The 27,746-nt window shown below is 32.3% G+C and overlaps 1 protein-coding gene across 2 annotated transcripts in view; it reads right to left on the reverse strand.

Annotated features, from left to right (window-relative positions):
- Window positions 1–27,746, reverse strand: part of LOC114332349 (insulin-degrading enzyme) — a 215,813-nt gene that overhangs the window by 54,212 nt on the left and 133,855 nt on the right. For both annotated transcript variants that reach the window (XM_028282134.2, XM_028282135.2), the window contains 4 exons: window positions 26,756–26,963; window positions 18,393–18,562; window positions 18,211–18,333; window positions 16,660–16,862 (listed from right to left, as the gene is read on the reverse strand). In XM_028282134.2, the coding sequence (XP_028137935.1) occupies window positions 16,660–16,862; window positions 18,211–18,333; window positions 18,393–18,562; window positions 26,756–26,963 (704 nt within the window). The remainder of the gene's footprint in view (window positions 1–16,659; window positions 16,863–18,210; window positions 18,334–18,392; window positions 18,563–26,755; window positions 26,964–27,746) is intronic.

Here is a 27,746-nt window from a genome sequence, read left to right on the forward strand (position 1 = left end):
CCATTGGCGTGCATACGGATAATATGACCGGGTAATATGACCCGTATGCACGCCAGTGGTGAATATAAAATTCTTAATTGTACGTCAAAAAATGAGCAATAACTACGTCTTAAAACCTACCAAATTTCATTTGCATATCTCAACCGGTTTTAGAGCAATAAATAAATCGTCAGTTTGTAAGAAAAAATTCAACATCCCGTATCTCGGAAATGAAGCATTTGCGGACACATGTTTATAAAGTAAACAGTCATTATTTTTTCATGCAGAATTACCCCTTAAAGTTTGTCGTACTTATTTAGAAACACCCTGTATTGATGAAGAACGTTGCTAGTTGTTATAGTACCTAACTTTTTTATTATCCAACATAAGCGAATGAATCAAAAAGCAAAATGTTTAGATGGCCTAAGGTTACAGTTGAGTTTTAATTTTAATATTTTATATACGCTAGAATATTCCACAGGGTGTTCCAAACTTTGAGGAGAAAACACACTATCATTGTTACACCCGGTATACAATGACACTTATCTGTTTAGCAACAATATTATTACATCGATATTCTTGAAGAATAAAGCTATAACCTACTAAAAAAATCACTAAAATCGAACAACAGGTTTAGGAAATATGAGACATTAAAAATGTCCCATTTTTAAGGTGATGCGATACTTTTTTGGCGGAGTGTAATTATAATATTGACTAATTTATAAAACTCGTAATTTGTGTCATGGATTATTTCCTATTATTGCTTAATCAAGAGCAAAAAATAGTGAACAGACGAAGTAAAATTTTAAGAGATGGATAGTACATTTTTTTACTATTTGATCGGTAGATCAAGATAGTCATGAATTTACTTTTATTTTTTGTTTGCTTTATACGTTTTAATCATGTCAATGCAATGGTAAGTTCTTGTATATAATATATTTGAAACACACATATGTACCACAACCGGTACTTACACTTGATTGTTTAAAAAAGCATACGAGGATTGAACATACATGTTTTTTGCAAATTTGTCTTAAATTACCGATAGTGAACATCCTTCTTATATATTACAAATATTATAACTCTTTAGTTCCGAGAAAAAATGATAATAAAACTTTCACTAAACAAAATTTAATAAAACTCTCATGAACATTAAAGAGTTTAATTTAACAATTAACTAGTTAATGTCTGCTTGTAAAATTTTAACGGTGTATTTATTAAGAATGTAAGAGTAGGTTAGATATAAGGGAATACCTTCAAAAATGTTTTAATGGAACATATACAACGGGTTTCTGGAATTTTTTGGCCTCCTCTGTATCAACATTTGACACCTTTCGATTTTTTCTGATGGATTTACCTACAGGAAACAGTGGTGATGATAGAATGTTCGGTATACATCGGTAATTTGAGAACAAATTTTACAAAATTATTCCAAACAACTTTTTATAATAACAATTTTTTCGATATTGTGAAAAGGGAACTTGCATAAAATTTTAAATTCGAAAAAAATGGTATAAATCACAACAGAACATAATTTAGAACCTGTATCAAAGATAAAAAAGTTTTGTTTGTCTTTCGTTTGGCCCCTAAAGACGACTAAAAATGCAACTTATACCAGCCACCCCAAAACGCGTCGTGACGTCACGGGGTTGTATGTTTACATTCTACACCAATTGTATATATAATTTTAAATTAGACATTACAAACGTCAGTATCAAATACAGTTATGTGACGTTAAAAGTGTTTTTGATCATTTGAACTATTCATAGAAAATTTGTACTTTTACAAAATGGTTTTATTTTCAATAGTAAACCTTCTTTTCTTTCCTTCAAAAACTGTATCAAACTCCAATCTCAACAAACTGGTATATATTATTACAACGACATACGATAAATATCATTAGAATATAAATATTTTTCCTTTATTCCCCGACGACGAGGTGGCCAAATACCCAAGTAGGTGTAGGCCAATAAACTAAAGAATAAGAAGAAGAAGAATATACGTAAATATAACCATAAACGGACCTACATAGTTAAACTGTGTGACGTTACGGGTCGTTTGAACTATTTTAAGATAAAGAAGACTTTAAATTTGTACTTCTAAGTTATTATGAGTTTTTGAAGCGTGAAATTTTGGAAATCTCATTTTTATACGAAACTGAACATTATTATGTAATAAAAAAAATGTGCAAGTTCCCTAATATAAAGGTACTTTACCCTTGAGAGAAATTCATATTTGAACCCATCAGAATCAAAACCTGCTAAATCCAAATTTTTCGTTCTGTTAAATCCAAACTAAAAGTACAAATTTCTGAAGATGTAAGGGACATGCAGAAAAATTACAAATGGGTGTGCCATTTTATGATATTTATTATTGATGCCCCTTTGATTGAGAAATGCCAGATACTTTTTGAAAAATTTACATTTTTAATGTTTTTTTAACCTTTAACTACACGCGCTGGCGTACTTTGTACGCCAGATATAAGAATTCTACTGCAAATATATTTAAAAATTTAATTTTTGACCTTGTTTATCTCTCTAACCTATCACTGTAATGTGCTTTACAATTTGGTTTTAGTTTCGTTATAATCGGCTTTCTGGGAAGATCGTAATTTACAGTTTATTGTTTGTTGTTTCCGGTGGCGGACAATATACGCCACGATTATATTAATATAAGTAGTAATATAAGTACATATTTAAATTGTTTTTTAGTCATTATGGCACAAAATGTATTTTTCTTTATAAACAATACTTTTGCTCCTTCAAAAAATCACATTTCAAAAAATTTTTTATTAGTAATTTTATTTATCATGGAATCCAGTTATAAATCCCAATTGGCTTACTGAGAAGGAACTCCAAGTATTTACTGATGTAGAATAAGGTTTATAACAAACAACTAAGTGTATTTTTTCAAAAAAAAAAAAAAAATAAACAAATCCGCTGTTTTTAAGTGTATTTTCTTGTGGCGTATAAAGTACGCCACGCGTGTAGTTATGTTATAACTTGATGCGCGGGTAGTTAAAGGTTAAGCTCCTGACAAAATTTCAAAACATGGATCTAGCAGGTTTTGATTCTATAGGCCTCATTTTTTAACATACCTCGTATAAGATTGACAAAATTTGATATTTAAAGGTTGCATTTTAGGTTTTAAATCATGCAGAACTTTTTATGAAAAAAAAGTTTTTTTCGTAAAATTAAAAATAAAAAAGTTTCCCGTATTATGTTGCCAACTTAAGTAGAGACGCTGTGTACATTATGGACATTTTCCATAATAGTGCATGGAAATATATTTGCCAGCCGCGTTAAAATCAAAACGGATTAATCAAAAATCTACTTTTGTAACAAAAAGTTAATAAATATTAGTGGTTATCTACCTACAAGGTAATAGACCTTCCCACTTCATATAATTATGAACAAGAAGAAAATGACAACATAACATAACCTTATTTCAATTAGCCAAAAAAAAAAATAATTATTATGGACTTTTGTGATGAATATGAACACAAAATAGAAAATGTATTATATTTTCCTAGAAGTATCCCTTCTAGAGAAGCAGAAAAATTATATCCAGAAGTTTTAAGTTGTGATTGCCGAAATGAATGCAGTATACAAAATTGTGGGTGCTTTAAAAACAGTGGAAGTGTTTACAAATATGAAAATGTACTGGACATAGAAAGCTATAAACTGCAGGAAATCAAACCTGAGTTACCTTTATTTGAATGTAATATGAATTGTTCTTGTTCAAAAGAGATTTGTGGAAACAGATTAGTTCAGTACGGACCCAGAAAAGGTTTAATGGTAAAACCTTGTTCAAATACTCACAAAGGGCTTGGATTATTTACAACAACATCAATAAATGCTGGGAATTTTGTTTGCGAATATGCTGGTGAAGTTTTGACAGAAACTGAAGCTAAAACTAGGTTCGAATTGTATAAAGAATTATATAAAATGAATTATATATTATGTGTTAATGAAATATTTGATCGATATAAATTGAAAACATTTATTGACCCTACAATATATGGCAATATTGGAAGGTATATAAATCATAGTTGTAATCCAAACTGTAAATTAGTTATCGTTAAAGAAAATAACGCAATGCCAATTATAGCAATATTTGCTAATAAAAATCTAGAACCAGAGACAGAGATTACGTATGATTATGGGGAAGAACAAAGAGATAATAGTGAACATTGCTCAATAAAACCATGTTTTTGTAATGAAAGCAACTGTAGAAAATATTTACCACTTGATTTAAGTTTAACTTAACCAAAAAAGTCAATATTCAGCCCAGTGAGATGTTACACTCAAGTTAAATATAATGTAAAGTTATCCTGTAGTTAAGTTCTAATCTTCGAATTGCTGTGATGTATCATAATTTTTTTTGTTTTGTTTTCTGGCCTTGGTTTACAACCTTTAGCCACAGGTATCACAATTTAAGGGGTTACATAGGTCTTGCGGGTAAAAAAGTGACTTTTTAAAGAAATTATATCTCGAAAAATAAAAATTATTTTTATTTATAATTTAAACATGTAAAAGTATAGTACTTAAGGTACTCTCAAAAAAATATACAGCCAAAATATTCATTTTTGTAGAGTTGACTGCAATTTTTCGAAAAAGAGCCCTTTTTTGCGGTGGGCAGCATAACTAGGTACTTAAGTCCAGTCTCATCTGAAATCAAAAAGTTTCTTGTAGTTTATACCTACCTCTGGCTAGTGACTGAATGAAGGAATTTTTATTAGGTGAAGTTGTTTTTGTTTTATAAAGAAACTACTTTAAAAATGGTGATTTTTGAAAAAATGAGAAAAAATGGGGTCGAAAATGTGTTGAAACATGTAAAATCTTCAAATTTCATTTTTTTTTAAATTCCTTCGTTCATTCACTAGCCAGAGGTATAAACTACAAAAAACTTTTTGATTTCAGATGAGACTGGACTTAGTTATGTTAGTTATCACCGCAAAAAAGGGCTGTTGTCGAAAAATTGCAGTCAACTCTACAAAAATGAATATTTTTGGCTGAAAATTTTTTTGCGAGTATCTTAAGTACTATACTTGTACATGTTCCAATTATAAATAAAAATAATTTTTAGTTTTCAAGATATAATTTTTTAAATAGTCACTTTTTTACCCGCAAGACATATCGCCTAGTGAGAACAATAGTGGCGAAACACGAAAATCGACGTTTTTGAGTTAAGTCCATCAATCGGCATCTAAATATGCCCTCTTTTATGTGCAATATCGGCTAACAATTATTTAATTTCCTTATTACTAGAGGGCGCCTACAAGTCTTTATGGTATTGTGAATTTGTCAAATATTTTGATGCATTAACGACGAAAGCACACCAAACTTTATATCAATACTGGCGAACCTGTAATTACGCCGTGCCTGCATGTATTTGAAATATTAGATATTTTATTTAAAGATAGTAGTACAATGTGCAATAGTGGCGAATGAGCACTTTTGTCTGTGTGGTCGTTTTTGCTTTTGTGTTTTTTTTTATAAAACTTCTTACAGAGAAACTCAGTTTCAATCGTTCTTAGGTACTTAGAAATAGCAAATCAAGAAAGCGTCTATCCACTTTGGATCAGTATTATTTAATTCCACACTATCGAGAACCAATATTCATTTCTAAAAAGAAGTCTTACAAAATAAATCAATTCCTTCTACCCACAATCACTTCTTTAATAGTTTGAAATACGAAGTGAGTGAAATGATGAATTTAATTTTACTATTCATAGTTCTTTTGCTTACTTTTTATCTTTTATCATGTTTATCATTTTCATAATTATTACTTAAGATCTTATTTTGTTATTTTCCTATTGTACTTTAGTTTCATTTTGCGAATAACTGGTGTGTACAATAAAATATTTTATTTGATGCCTTTAATTTATTTTTAAAAGTAAATTTTTTAATTATTTAAACAGAAACCAAACTGTTGTAGTATAGTAGTAGTAAAGTATAGTGGCGAAACATCAAATTAAACATCCTCGATAATGCAATAATGGCGTAACGCAGAAAAAAAAATCGAAAATAAATACAATATCCATCTTTTCTTCCAATAAAATTACTTCTACTAATTAGTTTACATATCTAGAAAGCATATTATTAGAAAAATTCTGCAAAATGATTACCTATTAGTCAGTTATACTGTTTAGCAGTTTCATCAAAACTTCAAATACGATTATCTCTAAATGTTCATTTTGAAGTTTCGTCACTATTGTTCTCACCAGGCGAATGTAACTCCTTAACCCTTAAACGCCCAACCTTTTTTAGGTACCATGTACGCCCAAGGGTGGGTAAAAAATGTCCACCTCGAAAATAGCTAATATATTGATGTAGAGTTGTTGGAAATGGATTAAACTTAAGAATCTTATGCTTAATAAACACAGGATGTTCTAAAATATTAATATAAACAATTTACAAACCTTACAACAAAATTACAATGTACATCAAAATTAACATACCAGTAAAAGCCAGTAATTCAGATTAGTCGATTTTCTCCACATTCTTAGTTTCAGCCTCCTCATTAGCGGATAATTATGTAGATTATGTAATTATACGTCGATAATAATTATATGGATTATCTTCCTACCAACGAGAAATTATATAGAAACCTTAAGGAACAAGTTTTACCAAGGGTGTACTTTTTATGCCCACCCATAGTTAACTCAAGATGCTACTTTTATTTTCAAAAATATCGGTAGAACCAAATTAACATTCGATAAAGGGCCGTCTTTTTAACAATAAATAATTTTTAAAAAAATTTTAAACACGTAATAAATATGTTACAAGGGAATACGCATTAGGTGGACATTTTTTACCCACCCTTGGGCGTTTAAGGGTTAACTTAACTACTACTTGCTTTACTTTTTGATTTATCTGATGTATCAATTGTCATTTTATAACGCATCATTATATGTAAAGATTCGAGATAAGTTTGTAGTTATGTAACGATGTGTAAGATGTAAGGTTAGGTTCATCTTTTGACTTGTTTTTAGACATGAACTGAATAAATAGTAATTAAAAACATGTAGATAATAATACAATTAAAACAATAATTAAAACTACATAAATAGAGCTAATTTAAAAATAGATAAAATATTCTTCTTCTTCTTCATCTAGCCATTCACGTCCACATCTGAACATAAGTCTCTTCAAGTCTGCCTGTCCTCTAGTTCTTAAATGTGTTGGTATGGTCTCCAGGTTAGAATTATTCTGTGCCATTTGTTTAGATCGCTCCTAGCTACATGTCCATCGTATTCCCATTTCAATTGTAATGATTTTTGTACCACATTGGTGACTTTGGTTTTCTGTCTTCTCCATGTGTTTGTTTTCCTATCCTTAAGTGATATGCCTAGCATTGCTCTTTTCATCGCGTGTTGAGTGACTTGTTGATTTCCAGGGTTGCAAAAAAACATGTTTTTTTAATTATAAACAAAACACATGTTTTTTTGTTTTAAACATGTTTTTTGTTTGTTTTTAAATTGCATGTTTTAAACAAATAAAACTTGCTTAAAACACATGCTTTTTTTGTTTTAAACCTTTTTTTGCTTTAATTTGACAACTTACAAATATAACTTAGAAGAAAACATTGTTTAAATCATATTTTCTTAAACATAACATTAATTGAAGGTGTTTGATCTATTATTCTACTAAATAAGATAGATAAGAAATTGCCTGGGGAACCCCCAAAATTCGCATTGCAAGTTAGCTATTGCAATAACGTCTACTGTCAGTTATTTTGTGGTGACCCCCAGCTCATTTTTTGGCAAATTTGCTTGATCATTACTTTAGTGGAAATAAACTTATCATCCATTCATTATAAATTATCATCCAGAAGCATTTTCAATTATTATTATTACCAGGCAAAGTGTGTACCCTTTATTTAATTAAACCATATGCTTTCTAAACATCTAATTGAGAATGTAAAACCATTGGCATGGTGGCGTTCTAAAAAAAAATATAAATACTACAGCATTGAAACTTGCTCAATAGCTTCAGAGCCATTGCGTCGTCAGCCAACATAGAAAGACTCTTCTCATCATACGGTTTACCATACCAAACTATGTAATCGGTTAGGCCCACCAGGGAAAGTCAAAGCTTCTAAGTTGGTTTCAATTTTTAAAAACTTAATTCCATCAGTGATGACGTGACTGATCAGATTGATCTAAGATTACAATATTACTATGAGACTGAAACAGTTTTGAACGATTGATTAACTCTTGTATGCAAAATGTTTTAAGTTTTCCAATTTTTTTTCTGTGTTCCGATTATTAATTAATAAATAATATGTGTGTTGAAACGTTTATACAATGTATTTAATAATTTTTTTTTTTGATGTTCATTATACATATTAATGTTTAAAACAGTTGATTAAAACAACATGTTTAAAACGAAACAACCCTGTTGATTTCTGAGTATATAGTTCAGTTTGCTGAATGCTGTCCATGCTAACTTTCTTCTTCTTTTTATTTCTTCCGTTTGAATTTCCCTATTTAGTATTATTTTTTGTCCAAAGTATATTCTTCAGCTTTTTCTATAACTATGTCATTTATTATTGTCATGGTTTCTTCGGAGTGCATGACTTTTGTTTAAATTCAATTTCAGTCATATTTTAGAAGATTCGGTATGTAGTTTTAAAAGCTTGATTTGCAGTTCTTGTAGGTTGGTAGCTATCAGGATTATGCCATCCGCAAATCGTAGATTACTGAGGTAGCAACCATCGATATTTATTCCCTTATATCCACTTTAGATTTTTCAAAACCTCCAAAACTAAGGTGAACAGTTTGGGTGATAGAGTGTCTCCCTGTTTACCCCCCTGTTTAACCTTCGGAGTACGGAGACTATTTTACTTCCTTACATTACGATGATGGGTCAAGCGTGACCCATTCTCATTTTATTTATAAGGGTATTTTAAATAGTCAGTATTATTAAAGAGTATCTTTATTTAACAAAAACCAAAGAAACATGAAAATTATAATCCTAAATTATAATATTTGTTTAAATTGTTTAACATGGTTCCCCATTCTGGACTTTTTCGTAGTAGTTGCATTTATTTGTGACAATATGGACTTTTTTCACGTTTTGAATGAGTATTAGGAACATACAAACTTTTACAAATGTCTCTTTGAATACTTATTGTCACTACCCCTACAAGAATAACCATGATCTCGTTTTGTTGCAGATCACTTCTGTTTACTTCTTTACACTAATACCCGTGGTCTTTATTGCAACTATTACGGATTTATGGTACCTGGTGGGTTCTTCTTGTATTGATTCAGCTCTTCGTTTTATATTGGGTGAGGTTCATTGTTTTCCAAGCTCTTCCAGAAATAGTTTTCTGTGATGTTTCATGTTTACTTGGTGTTCCATTCAGGATTTTTCATATTCCATAAAACGAAAGATTGTAGCGTGCAATAACCAAAAAGTTAAAAAAAAATACTTAAGGGCCATCTTCTTGTTGCTCTTTTGCATGTGTATTCTCGGATAAATTTATCTAAAATATCAACTCCCCTTTTGGTTTTGTTGTAATCCAAAATAATCTTTGGTTTATACTTTTCGGGTCTCCACCCGAAATTTCATGTTCATTGTGTAAGGTTGATAATAATACGACAAATTTGTTCGGCTTGGTTACATATAAAACTAAAGTAAAGTTTCTAGTGAACAAAAATTTTGAATGATACACTGAACCATCTGTCATTTCAAGCAATGATTTGGGCAAACCCTTCCTATTTTTTCTAACAGTACCCAAAAAAGTTAAATTTTTCGATAAGAGTTCTTCAGATAAAGCAATGTCAGTAAAAACATTGTCAGTTATAATATTTCGACCAAACCTATACCAATGTTCTGCAACATTTTTTTAAATCGGAAAACCGGGTCAGGATTGACCCGGTATCATAGATGTTACGTAGAGGAAAAACTGTAATTTGCATGTTCACGAAGGATACAAGAAATATAGATTGAAACAAATAATAAATAAGTGAATTTCGGGTCAGGCTTGACCCAGACTTCGTACTCCGAAGGTTAATGGTACAGGGTTTGTGTATTCATTTTCATTTAGGTAGTATGTAGCTGTAGCTTGGTTCATATAGTTTCTTTTATTAAGTTAATATATCTGCTGTCTATTCTACAATTTTGCATTGCGTTTATTACGGCCGTGTGTTCTATGGTGTCGAAAGCTTTTTCGCAGTCTACAAATGCTATGAAAACTGGAAACTTGTATTCGTTACATTTTTCTATTAATATTTTTGTGGTTAACAGGTGATCGGAAGTTAAATAGCCTTTTCTAAAACTTGCCTGTTCATATGGTTGGTAATCTTTTTCTCATGGGCATCTTTCAGTGCGTCACAGTTTTTCGATTTCTTTCTAACGCATTAAATTGTATGTGACAGAAAAAAAAGCACGTCCGAGATTACAGACATTTATTCTAGTTATTCTAGTTGTCGATATATGGCGCTATAATCGAAAACAAATTATTTACGAATTATATAATATATCAACGAATATAATCTGTACAATTTATAAAACTACAAATCAAAGAAAATACCATTTTATAAATGCAATAAACACAATTGATTTGTTTTTATGCCAAATTGCAAATAACATGTGACAACTGTCAGATTTAACTAAAATGTCATGTTAGAATAAATGTTATAAATGTGTATTATCACGGACTTACTTTTTTTTCTATCATTTGTGACGCACTGAAAAATGCCCATGAAAAGGACCATATTCATCTACTTTCCTTGTTAGTCAGATAGTTATGACTTTGGTGAGTATTTTAAACAAGTGTGACAGTAGACTGATGGGCCTGTAGTTTTCCAACTTTCGATTATCACCTTTCTTGTGTAATAAGATTACTTTAGAGTTGTTCCAGCTCAAGGGATTTTGCCCTGGTGAAAACAACTGTTTTATAAGCTTAGTTACAATTGCAATTAGTTCTTTACCTCCTTCTAATATCATATCTGTGGTAATCCTATCTTCTCCTGCAGCTTTATTTCTCTTCATGTTTTCCAATGCTCATTTTTCAATGCTTCAATTTTTCCAATGCAAGAAAAAATATGCAACAGACAAATTGAGAGATACAAGAATAAAGATGCTTTTAAATTAATAAACATCCAGGGATTTTACTGTTCTACGTAACCAACTTTTATGATACACGTTGTGGTATACCAAGATTCATACTATCTATGAATCTTGGTGATATACCTTCTCATCATTCTCTTTCTCACTCCAACTTGTACTATTTCTACAAAGGTTCTCTTTGTTAGACAAAACAATACTTACTTCGTTTTTAACTTGTGGGAAATAACACATCTTGTAATATGATGGAATACCTTGTGATACATCACATGGAATTTACGTTAAAAGTTATCGACACAGTTATCTGTCAGAATTATTTTAACTTAACACAAAACGTTAAAAATAACTTTGGTGATATGTACATCACAGGGCTGATTAGTGAAATTTACTAATAACAAAGAAGCTTATATTTAGCAAATATATGTTTGATATTTATATTTTATGTATTTATTTGTATAAGATAATTATTTATAATATTTATTAAGATGATGTTTAATCAGAACATATCAGTAGTCTATTGCATATTGATGAACAAAGGTTCGTGACAGGAGAAACATTCCTTCTTCCAGACATAGTATTTCAAAAATTCTTATGGTCAATAAGAGATGAACAAATAGAAAGCATTGCAAAATATGACCCAAAAAAATTAGAAAGCAGATAACATATCACTGTGAAAAATGTCCTGGTCAACCCACATTTTGTATTGGAAATTGCTTTGAAACTGCTCATATGTAAATCAATTTAAATGCATTTTATAGATTAAATAAACTTATTCTTTTTTTAATTCCATTATATAATTATTTTTCCAGAACAAAATTCTAATTTATCTGGTACCGATAGGAGCCAGTCAGCAATACACTAAAAATATTTAGCCACGTGCGTATGACTCCCATCAGAGTAAAAATTCAAATCACACACTATAAATAAAGATACACTTTATTTTAGTCATTTTATATTAACATATTATATTCTGATATCAATAACAAATATGTTTTAGAAAAAAGTTATTGTAAAAGGGCCTTGACCTTCCTAAGCTCTCTGTGCCATTCTGCTCTGTCCTTGCTGGGATTACTCTGTCTATCCAGCTCAGCTTTGGTCTGCTCAATTTTCTCATTCCCACTAGTTGCACTGTTGAATATTTTTTATCATGTTTGATTCCAGAGCTCAGGCTGCATGTCCTGTCCACTGCAGATGGTTTCGCTTGATTATAGTGATATCTTTTCCACCAAACTTATGCTCGTAGGCATTCTGCAGTTCAAAGTTATATCTACGCCGCCATATTCCGTTTTCAGACTGCTCCGAATATCTTGTATAGTACCTTTCTTTAAAAATCGATAAAGAGGGTTCATATGTTTTGGGTAAGGTCGATGCCTCTAATTTATATGTAAGAATGGGGACTATCGGAGTTCTATACAAGCATGCACTGGATTTATCAATGTATTGGATGTTGAACACGATGTATATTCAAACAATGCCACAACCGGCAATTGTCCTGAGATAATAATGAATTCTATGTTTTTATCGATAATGTGTATTAGGGTGGGTCACTTTTGTATGGAAAAAAATAAAATTGTCCAATAAGTTTTGTAATAGTAAAAAAAACGTGACCCACATCCATTCATGAAAAACAATGAAAAAAGAATTTTTTTAGTTTAACCCCTTCTACCCGCGCATTGAGTTTGAAAAACTGAAATTTTTGTTTTTGTGTGAATTGTTTGAAAATCGATTTATCGTGGCTCATAGGAATAACAACAACGTAAACTAATAAAATAAAGTGCTTTTGGACCAAATTTTATTATAAAGAAAGAAAAATAAACAAATAATATGACAAAATAAAAAATCTTCAAATCACGTTAAAATCTTTCTTACTTTCGAACTTAGGCATAAGCTTTCGTGAAATAATTTTATTCTTAATTAAAGCTTCTCTTGCTGTTTTGTGGCAAAGCTGCATAGATGCCTCTGTTACTGTTTTTACAGCCCGCTCCACAGCTTGAGTATGACATGGTAGCCTCAGAAAAAGGACTTCATCATCACCACCTGACTCAACTAGGGAATGAAGAGTCTCATCCAGAACATTGATCAATATAGGTGGTTGCGAGTAAGATTGCTGCCAGTCTATCAAATCGATGTAAGACGAAGCGTTTAAATCTATCTTAGGCACTTCAAAGACTCGAAGCTGAAGGGATTCAGATGGTTTCCTTGCCTTTATAATGCGTCTAGCGGCAAGTTCTCTCACATGTTTTTGTTCGTCAGATAACATAGATAAGAGCAAGTTCTCTGGGTGCACAAAGTAAGCATTTCGCTTTATTACAGGATCAACGACACTCTTCAATTCTTGCGAAAGATATCGAGAATAAAATACCAACTTCCAAAAGTGCCTTGCTCCATCTTTACATGTCGGATTTAATTTGATTTCGAACCAAATAGGAGCATATACTTTAACTACAAAAGTAGCGAGTTGTTTGAGTTCGTTTGTAGGTATCTCAGTGGAAACATATAAGCGCAAAATCCTGTTGGCCTTTGTTAGCCACCTGGCATGCGACATTTTTCCCGGAGAGCGATTAGACAAATCAGAAGGGCACTTACCACTTATGACGGCAGATGTGATATGATAAAGGTAACGTTGATCAGAACTGAGGTCTTTTATATTTGAAATGTTTGGTAACATACCTTCTATATTTTCAAACACGACAACATAGCGCTTCTCGCAATCATCTAATAACTTTCCGATAGCACCTGAATAAGTATTAGGTCCTGTTGTGGTGCCATCAAGTTTTGCAAATAAATGTCTTAAGGGCAGTTCATTTAAGTGTAAAAGGCATATGATCCATTGAAGTGGTCGGTGTAAACGCTTTTCTAAGAGCCGTATGACTCCGCCGTATTTGCCCGTATTAGTTACCGTCCCATCACAACCTATGGCAAGAGTATCCTCTAGAGACATATTCAGTTGACCTGTTACTGTTTAAAAGATAGCAGACTCCAATCCTTTTGCAGTTCCATGGCTTGGAACGGCATATCCGACAAAAACTGATCCTGGTTCTTTAATTATTGAAATATGTTCTTCCACAGATGTTGAGCGGTATTTTTTCCCCCTTTCATAACAATTTTCAGGGTCTTATCTTTTCGTCCATCAAAAAATAAGGCAGGAATAGTATCTAGTTGGCTTTGAGATAAGGTTTCTTTTCGTAATTTTTGTCTCGCTCGTCGCAATTTCGACTTACCGATTACTTCGTTGTTGATTTTCACATCTTGCAAAACAGCAGAAGCGACAGCAGCAGCTGCTCTATCGGATATCCCGTATCGGTCACAGATAGTTGATAAATTCTTGAGAGATGTTATTTCACGTTTTTTTGATGCTGGTTTTGATGAACTTGAGGGCAAAGTTTGTTCTTCATCGCTACTTTCAGACGTTATTGTAGTATTAGGATTTTCGTGAGAACTTGGGGGCAAAGTTTGTTCTTCATCGCTACTTCCAGACGTTATTGAGGTATTAGGGTTTTCATGAGAAGGGCCTGGTTCACAAACGCTAGAATCGTAATAGGATTTAAGCTTAATTTTTCTATCACTCAGTTTTCTTTTCCTCTTACTTGTCAATAAATCAACAGTTCCCATAATCATTTTTCTCTCTGTTCTCTGATCTATTAAAAAAGCTCGTTCTTCCTTAGGAATCTTTTGGTCTTTGGAACATTTGCATAACTCTAAATCTTTACACTTACATGAACTCAAATCAAACAGTTTTTCCGAATTTCTATGAAAATCTTGAATTTTTTCTTCTGATAAACGCTTCAAAGATTTTATTAAATTTTTACACTTCGCGTGGTAACTTTTTATCAATTGCATCACACGATTATGAGACACAGTAGGAATAGACGCTTTTCTCCATAAATATTCAACTTTAGATGACACTATTTCAGATACTTCATTAATGGATGGCTCTTTTTTTGAATTGTTCTCAAGTGTAAGCTGATGTCTTACTAAATTGTAATATTTTATAACTTGTTTGTAAGTGGGTAGTTGATTTTCGTTAATTTCTTCCGGAGCACCAAATATGGGACAACTTGTGGATTTTCGGGTATTATTTGAAATCTCCATGATGCACAAAGTGACAAAGCTAACAAAAACTACTTAAAATCGCGAAAACATTAGATAAATGCGCGCGACCTTTCGCCCGGAACTCATTAGGTGCACTGAGGCAAAGACGCGTGATCGACAGTTTACGCCCTCTTTCCCCACTCCTTCCTCCGCAGTATGCGCACGATTATTCTCATATTTTGGATTGATTATTATTTGTATTACGTGTATCTCTGAATATAAGAATGTAATATCATTTTATGCCATGTAATTTATACAATAAACTCTGATAAAATAAATGTAATTTTAACAATTTTTCCGAATTTTCAAACGTCATGCGCGGGTAATTAATGTTAATATAAATAAAAAATAAATATGCACGTTTTTAAGTCTCTACCCAGGTCATGTTTTCCGCACTATTACAAATCGAAATTCGCAAAACAATATTTTCGACCCACCCTAATGTGTATACTATAAAAATATAGAAAATATATATGTTTAGTATATAAACTCCAACGGAATTATACATTGCAAATCAAAGTACAGAAAAATTTAATTTCGTCAAAAAATCGTCTAAGTAGGTCAGTTATCTGACTCAGTAAGTTCTGACTCAGTAAAGGTACTGAGAAGGGCTAAAAGAGAATCATGGAAAACGCACTGCGACAAATCATAGGACTGCAGAAATTTCAAGGCTCCACAAATTTGCCTCATACCTTCACTCCAAAAACGGTGAGGTGAATATGCTCAGAATGGTGAAGGCCCTAAAAGAACTTTTCAACATGCACTTTCCTCAATCTGTAACTTAACTGATACTACTAAGGCTAGGAAAAATTGGAACGTGACTAGATTAGGACTGGCGTAAATACCCAGAACATAGAAACTCATAAGGCTGTCATTTGTATGTAAACTTAAGGGGATGGGTACGAACTTTCGGCTTCAAGGCTATTTAAATGGGAAATCGAATCCTGAGAAAACTAATAAGTATTTTTGAAAAATTTAAACGCAGAATGAAAGATTACGTTATTACCGAGGGCCGAGAGTCCCTGAAAACTTCTTTAATATTTACTTTAATAAGTTACAGGGGTGAAAAACCAAGAGAAAATTTAGTGTGATTTTTAATTTCAAATATCTCATTCAAAAGAAAGTTTTCATTTATTCTAAGGGACTTCCGGCCCTCGCTAATAAAGTAATCTTTCATTCTGCGTTTACATTTTTCAAAAATACTTATTAGTTTTCTTGGGATTCGAAAAAAAATGATTACATTTAAAATACATTGGAAATTTTGACAGGCGTCAAAATATTGCATTTTGTTCCTTTCCCCTTAAGCAAATCTGGACATGAAAAAACTGAGTGTCTGGGACTAATAAGTTTAGTCAATGGCTAGACAATATGCATACAGAGTGGGATAACCTATGGACGCCGCACCAATTGTTTTTTATATCTATGTATTTGCTACAAACAAGTATCTACCAATTACACGTGATAACTTATTTATTTATTTGATATTAGTAATAATAAATATACTTACTGATGATTTATAGAATTCAGTCAAATCTTCACTAGGAAATACAATATTTAAATTTCTAACATCCTTTACTGGAGAAACATAAACTTTAGTACGAAATTGACTGTCTGAAAAAGGATGGGTCTTCCATACTGGTGCTTCTACATCCTTGTTTTGTACACTTGAAAATAATTTAACAACCATTTCTTCTAGTTCATCTAAACTCTCTAAAATTTATTACGTATTGGTTATATTATTGTGTTTATCGAAATGCTTACTAAATTTCTAATCCAACAATTATAGATGGGAAATAAGCCACAATGTAACTAAAAAAAAAAAATGATTTTATTTACGTTTCGACGCCCAAATCGGATGTCGTTGTATGTACTGTGGAATCTCTAACACGAGAATTTTATTGTCACCGTTGCATTTGGTTGTCGTTTTAAAGACAGATCACATGCTATGATTTTTTGTGGCGGATATTGTTGAGTTAGGGTTGATTTCATGTAATCGAATGAACTATCTTTCAGTAAAGTCGTCTCAGGAATGCAACTCATAAATATTGGCAATATCATTTTAAAGTCTTCTACTTTAAAATGTATATCTCTGAATTGCCGATATAAATGAGTCAGATTAAATAAATTATTAGAAGAATTTTTTACTAAGCAACAACGTTTTTGTTTAATTTAGTAATATTTTGTATTTTGACAACGACATCCGATTTTGGCGTCGAAACGTTAATAAAATCTTTTTTTTTTTAGTTAAATTGTGGCTTATTTCCCATTTAGAATAGTTGATTACAAAAATGCCACAAGGAAATAGCTTCAGAACAACATTAACAATTATAGAATCTAAAATGTCCACACAACTATTAATATTGGCGATAGAAACACTAAAGGTGAAAAAAAATCTGGGTAAAAAAATGAAATAACGGAAACAATAGATGTGAAACAGGGACTACAACAGGAAGATACTTTATCATGTAGGTATACTATTCAACGTCACACATAAATATTAATGTTTTGTATTTTTAAAACGATTTCTGAAGTGGAAATCAAAACGGCAAAGGTGCTAAGTGATATCTTTATTTTTTAATTCTCAAGCCATTTCTACCGAAGTGTACCAGTTATCTGTCTATCTGGTTACCTGTCACATTACGTCTTGTGCCATGAATTCGTTGAGTAACCCGTAAAATCGCTTCGGTAGGATGAGAGAAGGGTAGTTTTGCAAGTTTGTTTTCGTTCTTGACATTGTATATTTCTGTGTGATATATGTAGTGCATCTTGGAATCTGCCAAAATAATATTTACCTTATACACAATAATTATGAAAAACTAACGTAATTGCTATAAGTGGGTTTAACACACCCAGCTATGTCTATAAAAGTCATTAGTTCCAAAAAAAGTTATGCACTCTTTATTACCGTATTTTGGACAAAATATGTAGAGAATAGATAGAGCCGCGGGCAACAAATTCCTTAAGGTGGGGAGAGTGCGTGGTTGCCGGAAGCTATCTGGATCCGACAGACCCAGATTATAGTAGTTAAGGGTTAACATAATTGTTGAGTGTATATTACCTTTTCCTAATATAGCCAAACTCATAATATTTGATGAGTACCACTTATTGTGAAACTCTAGTAACTTCTCTCTTACATCAATATTATTCTCTTTAGGAATTTTTATTAAAGTGTCTTTGTTGCCTAAAACGTAAATATAAATGGTTATTACTGATTATTTAATGAATTAAGCATCTTCTCACCTGTTCCAAATGTGTTAAATGGGTGATCAGGATTGGCTAAATGTTTATTTAATTGATCAAGTCTCCAAAGATCATTGGGCAAATTTTTTTCATGTTCAGAATTAACGGCGTTAATTTCTCTTTCTGTTGCACTCTCTGTAAAAAGTGGAGCAATAAAGAACTGGGAAAATCTAAAAGAAAGAAAAAATTGCTAGATAAAAAATTGCCAATTGGACAACTGATGAAAATTATATAAAAAATGAGCATTAAAAAATCCTGATTAACTCATATCGTGTTGAGTAATCATTTTAAGTAATTCATTTATTTTTTGAATTATAATTAAATTCATTAAACTACAGTGGAACCCCGATAAGTCGGCCCCCGATAACCCGGAATTCCGGCTAACCCGTACCAACTTTCATCAGACAAAGCAAACATTTTTTCACTTTGACTTTTTTACCAAGAAATAAACAATACTGTACACAACTGTACGTAATTTAGATATACTGTGCATATGTATTTCGGTAAGAACCCATTTTAACAGTCCCCGTTTCAGCGGTTCTCGATTCCACCGACCCTTTTCAGCAGTCCCCGGTTCAGCGGTACCCATTTCAGCAGTCCCCGTTTCGGCGGTTCTCGATTCCACCGACCCGTTTCAGCGGCGTTTGGTTCTGCAGCATGCCGTTTGAGAGGCATCGTTCAGGAAAATGAGTAAAAACAGGACCCTCTTGGGGACAGTAGTTTTAACAATAAAAATGAACATATAAAATTATTTTTTCTTTTTTTATATGCATTTTTTCATCAGCTTTTCATTGAGCCTACATACAAGCACGGAACATAAAAAATATCTAAGTTATTCTAATTGTTTATAAGCTAAAAAGTCAGGTCTTTTTCAAACAGTTTTTTTAAAAACAATTTCAATAAAATGTTAAAATTTTTTTAATGCGTCTTAAAACTAAAGTCTCAAATAATCGACTGCGATCTGCTAAATATCTCACAGAGTCACTGTAGGGCAAGAACAGTTGTATAAACAATTGCTCTCTGAGATAAACAAATTGAATAACTTATAAACTATTTGGTCGATCTGGTTGAAATTTAGCACACTTAAATAACTCATTAATTGACATAATTTAAAGTCATTAAATTTTACGTCATTGTGCAAAAAATAAAGGTATTAATATTTATAATTTACTGCAAAAATGAGGGTTTTTTACAATTATCTCGGTCAATTGTTTATATATTACAATATGCTTACCACCAAATTAAAGAACTTTTTAAGATCTGCATCTATTTGAAACATTTTTCTCTAAAATGTACAAGAAACGTTTTATAGTCAAAAAACTGCTTTTTTCATTCTTTGCATTTGTTAAAAAAAAAAGCAAAAACAGCTGTACGTCTTCACGGAATTATCATCAGTTATCCCTCATCTAACGTTTAAAACTTTGAAAACCCTGTAGAACATTTTTACCTGAAATCGATGATTTTTTTCCCTATTAACTGGGGTATATACCAGATACTTAGATATTACCTGTATATTTTCAAACAAGAATAGGTTAAAATAATATCCTACAATAAAACTAATTACTTATCATTGTCATATTATTTTCTTATTGAGACTGCTCTATTGGGGACCGCGTTTATGGGGACCGCTGAATCGGGGTACCGCTGAAACGGGGACCGCTGTATTGAGACCGCTCAATCGGGGACCGCGCTTATGGGGACCGCTGAATAGGGGTGAAACCATGTATTTCATGTTTTTGCAATTATAATGTGTATTTGTTTGTTATTTATATGTATTTTACTAATTTTTACCATATTCTCCGGCTAACCCGGATCGACCGCGGTCCCGATTAATCTGACTTATCGAGGTTCCATTGTATAATCTACACACATAGTTTTCTTTTAGTTTTGTTGAATTGCCCTGTATAATAATTAAATATACTTATCATTAATGTAAGTTGTTTTTATCCATTCGTTTCTTACTTTACATAGATTAAAAGGTTGTCATTTTCTGTGACGAAAAAGAAAGTTTTTGTTAGGGTGCCCTTGATAAACCGAATAATTACTGTATGCTTGTTAAATTGATTATTTTCCTTTTTGGTGTATGGTGGCTGCTTTTTTGGGAAAATATTTTTTAATAACAAAAAAGCTTTGCTTTTAATAACAAGGAGTAATTTGTAATGGGGTCAGAGGCAAGCTGTTGCTCTTCATAACGATGGGCGTTCCATTCGATATCGAAGATATGAATCGCGTTTCGCGAAGTACGAATATCCGATGCTTTAAAAAGATTTCGAGAAATTGGTTCTTACTCAAGAAGACCCGTACAAGGAAGACCAAGATCAACAAACACCGTGGAAGATCGGTTTCAAGTGCTTCTAGAGCTGACAGTTACTGTTACAGCTTTGACTAGTAGACTGACAGATGTTCTTAGTACCATAGTTTAAGAGAACAAAATATATAATCATAATACCTGCTAGAGCCAGATAACGCTTGGAATTCTGTCTTACTTACTTTAACTTATCGTGTCCGGACATGTCATTCATAAAATTTCGGCCCAGTATCGGGCTACGTCGGTTCATTCTTTGTTGGCGAGTCACAAATCTTCGAGGGTACACCGGTGAGAACAATTTCTGCATGTAAGAAGATATTCCATATTCTGTGTTTCTTCACAGTCACAGTTCACATCATCTTGGCCTATTTTCCCCCATTTTACCATGTTTGATTTTACTGAAGCGATCTCCGTTCTTATCCTATTCATAGTTTTCCACGTTTTAAGGGGCTATCCTAGTGTAAAAGTACGAAATTCATATACTTTTTTTGGGAATTTCTAAAATAAAGTACTGTACCAATTGTTTTGAAAATTTGCATGAGCATTTACTATAAAAAGAAGTACATGTAAAACAATTTTCGTAAATAAATATAAAAAATTAAACCGTGAAAATAAAAACATAGCTCCACTGCTGCAGTGATTGGGACTAATAGAGATCCTGAGTAATAAAATTTCAAAGTGATTATTGAAATATAAGTTATTTCCTAAAGAAAAATGTGGGACGTAGAAGGATTTCCTGGTTACGAAATTTAAGGGAGTGGTACGGGTGCAGTACAATACAATTGTTCAGAGCTGCAGCCAACAAAGTTAAAATTGCTGTGATGGTAGCCAACTTCCGATAGGAGACAGTACTGCAAGAAGAAAAAGAAGTTATTTCCTATACCATCAACTAGGAGTTTTGAAAAATATTAAAATTTGGAATAATGGCGAAGGGTTGAATTTATTTATTAGCTAAAACATTTTCAGTTTCAAAAACCGGCAAATTGACATTTTTTATCCGATCAAACAACTCATATTTTCACGGTGCCAGTAGATGACGTTTAAATCGTTTAATTTTCAATATTTTTTTATGAAAATTGTTTTACGTGTACTTCTTTTTATAATAACTGCTCACACAAATTGATAAAAGAATTGGTACAGTACTTTTTATTTCAGCAATTCCCAAAAAAGTATATGAATTTCGTACTTTTACACTAGGATAGCCCCTTAAAGTCTAGAGACTGGCCGGTCCATTCAACCTGAGGAAGAGGAAAATACTCAGGCAGTTCTTCCTGCACTGTTCCAAGGAAGCTTTTCCTGGATTTTAGTCGTTTTCGTGGTGTTCGAGCTTTCTATAGGGCATGCCGCTCGTCCGCAATCTGTTTAATTTTCTCTATGTGCTCTGCAACGTCTCTGCGTGTTGAGGGTTCTGCAAAACCCGCTGCTTTATATAGATTTGGGAGTGGTGTTGGTTTCATGCACCCCGTTACTATCCTGCATGTCTCATTTAGCGCAGTATCAACTTGTTTGGCGTGGACAGATCTGCCCCAAACGGGGCACGCATATTCATCAGTTAAGAAACACAATACCTGTGACGTTGTTCTTGGCATGCCAGGACATGCACCCAATTTGCTTCCCGTTAGCTTTCTGAGTATGCTGTTCCTAGTTGTTACTTTCCCTCTCGTTGGTATGCAATGTTGTCTGTAGGTGAGGGATCGGTCCAGAGTTATTCCAAGATATATACGTTGGTCTGTGTGTTCTAGTGTATTACCATTCCACACAATTTGGAGTTTTCGCTTGGCTTCCTTTGTGCGAAGGTGGAAGGCGCAGACTTAGGATTTAGAGGGGTTAGGTCTCAGGGAATAGGGAACTTGCATAAAATTTTAAATTCGAAAAAAATGGTATAGATCACAACAGAACATAATTTAGAACCTGTATCAAAAATAAAAAAGTTTTGTTTGTCTTTCGTTTGGTCCCTAAAGACGACTAAAAATTCAACTTATACCAGCCACCCCAAAACGCGTCGTGACGTCACAGGGTTGTATGTTTACATTCTACACCAAATGTATATATAATTTCAAATTAGACATTATAAACGTCAGTAAAAAATACAGTTATGTAACGTTAAAAGTGTTTTTGATCGTTTGAACTATTCATAGAAAATTTGTACTTTTACAAAATGGTTTTATTTTCAATAGTAAACCTTCTTTTCTTTCCTTCAAAAACTGTATCAAACTCCAATCTCAACAAACTGGTATATATTATTACGACGAAATACGATAAATGTCATTAGAATATAAATATTTTTCCTTTATTCCCCGACGACGAGCTGGCCAAATACCCAAGTAGGTGGAGGCCAATAAACTAAAGAAGAAGAAGAAGAATATACGTAAACATAACCATAAACAGAACCACATAGTCAAACTCTGTGACGTCACGGGTCGTTTGAACTATTTTAAGATAAGGAAGACTTTAAATTTGTACTTCTAAGTTATTTTAGCGTGAGAGTTTTTCCAGCGTGAAATTTTGTAAATCTCATTTTTATATACGACTGAACATTATTATGTAATAAAAAAAATGTGCAAGTTCCCTATTCTGCAGATAGTACTCTGTCATTGTTTTTAAGGCAGTTTCGAGTTTCTCCTCCACTTCTTCAAAGCTATTTTCTTGAGCACATATTGCGAGATCGTCAGTATAGAGTATAGAGGAAATGCTTGGTTTCAGTGGGCGTGGAATTCTGTCGTTTGTTGTTACATGCAGACTGGGATATGGAAGATTGGATAAACGTTTTGGCTACAGACGAATCTCGTTTTACAAGATATTTACCGGACGGTCGCCAACGAGTGTGGAGAAGGCGTCGAGAACTCTATACCCAATGTTGCTTACTCCTAGAGTACAGTTTGGTGGCATTGGTAAGGCACATACAGATCTGATTATGCTAGTGGCAGGTGGCCCTAATGCTGATAAATACATTAAGGAATGTCTGGAAGAACATGTATTACCTTATATGCATATTGTAGGTAAAAATTTCTACTAATGAAGGATCATGCTTTGCCGCATATATATCAATGTAACACTTTAAGACGTTGGTATTCCATTACTAGCCTGGCCTCCTAGCATTGCAGATCTTAACCCGATATAGCATTTATGAAACAACTTGGGAAGAGTGGTTTTAGAAAATTATGGCGGTTTTCTATTTTATGGTTTGTTTCTAATACTTTATAATACTTGTATTTTACTTAAAATAAACTTGGTGTCCCGTTACTTTTGTGGGTCAGGCTAGTTTCATCATTGTAGCAACTAAATATTTAGAGATATGAATGCGAATGGATTAAAACAATGTTATTCTTGTCAAATTAATAATATTAATAAAAAGACTAAGTTTCCATTCTAATGGCATATAAAACAACATATTGCTATTCTACATCCCACCAGAATGAAAACAATGGGAACCTTCTCTGGTTACACCTCCGCGGCTTCTACAATTTGCAAGCCATACGGATGCTGAGACTAAGGAAGATGAGGGAATTCTACAATTTACAATTCACGTCCCATCTGCTCGGCGCGGTAAAGTTCCAACGAGAATGGTTCCCTTCGTACTCTAATCAGAGTAAATGTAAATCAAAAAACGGGACTGCACGCTGGGGTTTGTTTTGGTTGGATCGGAGAGAGCAGCATAAGTGCTTCCTGATGAGAGACTAATAAGTTTCGAGACCGGTAGAGGTGCTTGCTGCACTCTCTGATTGACTAGAATATGGTTCGGCTGTATTTTCGTTTTGCAACGAAATTGAAAACGGTTATTCATTTTTAATAATATTAATATTTAGAACCAAAAGAGAAAGTCTTAAACTGAATAGTTGCCTGCATGATATCATAATCTTGTAATGTATGAAAGTAATTCGGGCAGTGCCTATCTCGCCCCAAGAAACAGGTAGTTCTTTTAAAAATGTCCCAAGTCGGCGCAAAGATTAAAACTGCCCGATATAAAATATACCCAGCTCGACCCATGAGATATTAATTGTTACAATCAAATAATTTTACATATCAATGGAAAAAAACGCATTTATAGAATAACTTTATTAAATAGATATAAATAGATATTATACATAGTCCAATAAAAATAAAAGCTAATATCAAAAATTATAATAATTTGATAATATTTTAACATATTCTAGTTGCGATAACATATTATGGTTGTTGTATTCATTAACTTTTGTGTTAATAAAATCATGGCGCTTTTTTGAATGTATATTTATAAATTTATGGGGTGTATTTATACTGTTACACTTAACATGAACTTCAGCTTGTATATTTAAAATTGAATTTAAAAATATAAATAATGAAGGATGAGTTTGATACATTGAATTATTGAAATGGGAATGGAAAGATTCACATGCATTTGTAGTTTTATTTAAAGCCGTGGAAGCATCTGCCCATATTTTTGGCGGAAATTTTGAATCAGATATTAAGTAGTTTTGTAAAAGGTAGTCCGAAAATTCTTCCAATTTAGGATGTTCAGGTTTAATTTCATAAAGTTCAAAAAAATAAAAATCATCAATTTCTTCGGGATTTAAAAATAAAAGGCCAAAACAGTAACGCAGCCATTTTCCTATATCTGAACTTTTATCTTTATATTCATTAACCAAACCTAAGCTTTGGATTTTTCTAAACCAAGCTTGTGTTAAATGAAATCGACAACCGGTAATTTTACAATTTGGCCAAATTTTTTCTACAGCATTATGAATAGCATTTTCAAAATCAATGACTACTTCTTGTGGCGAAAATATAAACTTCTACTCACGCAATATTGATAAATGTTCATAATGCATTGTCTATAAGAATTTTCGCTTTTGTATTTCAGTTAACAAAATACTAACGGCATATAATGACCATTAAAATAGCCGTGAACTGTAAACATTTGTTTAAAAAACTTTGTAAAGTACGAAAATGTACCATCCATATAAATAATTTTCGATTCACATAAAAATTCTAAATTACTATCACATGAAATAATTGTTTTTGACTACATGAGCAGTGGCGTAGCAGATACCCAAACAGTATATTTTCCCTAATCTATAATTCCAAGATAAATTTGTGGGCCGAGATGGGAATACACCCTAATACCTACCTGTTAATATTCGAGCCGAGCTGGGGGGTTTTTAAAATGTACCTGGGGTATCATAAAGTATTAAAGGATTATAGTGGGCCGAGATGGGAATACCCCAGTAATTCAGTAGGCATTTAATAGATGCTAACGACTTGTACCACACTTTACTGGTCACTGCATTCAACTGCAAAGGGTTAATACTGTTCTCTAATTCCTTTTTTTTTTTCTTCTTTGTTTATAATAGCAATATATTCCTAGTTCAGTTTAGAATTTCTCCTTAAATTGATTAGTTATTTCTTATCTGGTAATCAGGTATACTTATTTATTCCCTAATTATTTATAAAATTGGAAATGTTGGTGAGAATAGAAAAAAGTTGTAATTATATTTTATCGAGTGGAGTATACCCTATTCAATTCATCAGTATACATTTCCATAAAATACCTTTTATGGAAAGGTATACTGATATATGGTTATCCATTATATCTTTGCACAAACGTCATGATCCATTTGCAAATAAGTTAAATCAAAACATTAAGTGAAACGTACGTCGATATGTAATATCATTGATATGTATTGTCAATGTAATAATTAGGAAATGGCTATTATCGGTGGACGTATTTTATAAAGTTACATTGTACATTTATATTTAACTATGTTAAAATAAATTTAACACAATATAACTTTATAAAATAAACACAATATAACTTATAAATTCCAATAAACACAACAAATACCCTAATGTAACTGTCACTGAAAATGATAAACGTCAAAATTTAGAGTAAACAAGGTATCAGAGGTATTGTTTATCCTTTTAGGATTTTATCTCAAGCAGTTTAATTTTGCAATACTAGTTTCTGTGAGTAAAAAAGTTACCTAGTATAAAACGTAATTCGTGAATAATTTCATGCATGTGCAAAGATATAATGGAAGAACTATACCTAGCTATGCTTATTAAATATTTATTATACCTGTCCAATGCTTGGGGGAGTTGGTTGGGAACTATATCAAAAAAGTAAACTGTGTGATCCAGATATGTTGCTGCATTTGTACTGCCACCATGTTCACTTAAAAACTTATTGTAGTCATTTTCATTAGGATATTTCTTTGTTCCAAGAAACAACATATGTTCACAAAAGTGGGCCAGCCCATACACTTCTTTTGGATCGCTAAGGAATCCTGAAAAAAGATAGCCTATATTATAAAAGAACATGTATGTATCCTAATAATTAAGAAATCACTTTTCTCTAGCCAAGAAAACTAACAAAAGACTGCTCACATGATTGCATTAGATCACGAACAGCCAGTTTCACAATATATGGTTAACCCTAGTGGTCAACTGACCTTTACCCGTAGTCTAACTGAGAGATGCTGTTTCACAACCACATATTCAATTATGGTCAGCTGACCATAAGTTTTGTTATACACTCACCGGCACAAAATTCCGCCACTAAAAATTTTTGATTAAGTTTGACAATTTAGAATTTTAGAACTTTAACAAATTCTGTGTAAAAATTGAAGAGGTGATTTTGTTTCATAGTCCTGTCATATTATCCTGGAGGCATTACTAAAATGTTTTTTGAATTATTCGAATATCTCTTTTCTTGTAAGAGCTGTATAATTTTTTGTAAATAAAAACACTGATTGACTCATAAACATAAATATCTTAAATAGAGGTTGAATTGATAAGATTAGAATGGTCCGCATGCAGCACAGATCTCAATTCTATTGAGCATTTATGGGATGAATTAAGGGGGAAGTCTACTGTGACAAGGGAAAAAACAGACCGATTTTCCGGATTTTTTTTTTTTTAACAAAATATGACTCGTACATTAAATTAAATTAAACCGCCATCTCTATTATATATTCAGTATTTGTAAAAAAAAAATTCAAGTCGAAATATTCCAAATTGCCGTCGTGGCACTCCTTCAAGCGCAGGTCCGTTTTTTTTTAGGTGCCCAA

The sequence above is a fragment of the Diabrotica virgifera genome, chromosome 5 (genome assembly GCF_917563875.1).
Source record: "Diabrotica virgifera virgifera chromosome 5, PGI_DIABVI_V3a".
NCBI classification, from domain to species: domain Eukaryota; kingdom Metazoa; phylum Arthropoda; class Insecta; order Coleoptera; family Chrysomelidae; genus Diabrotica; species Diabrotica virgifera.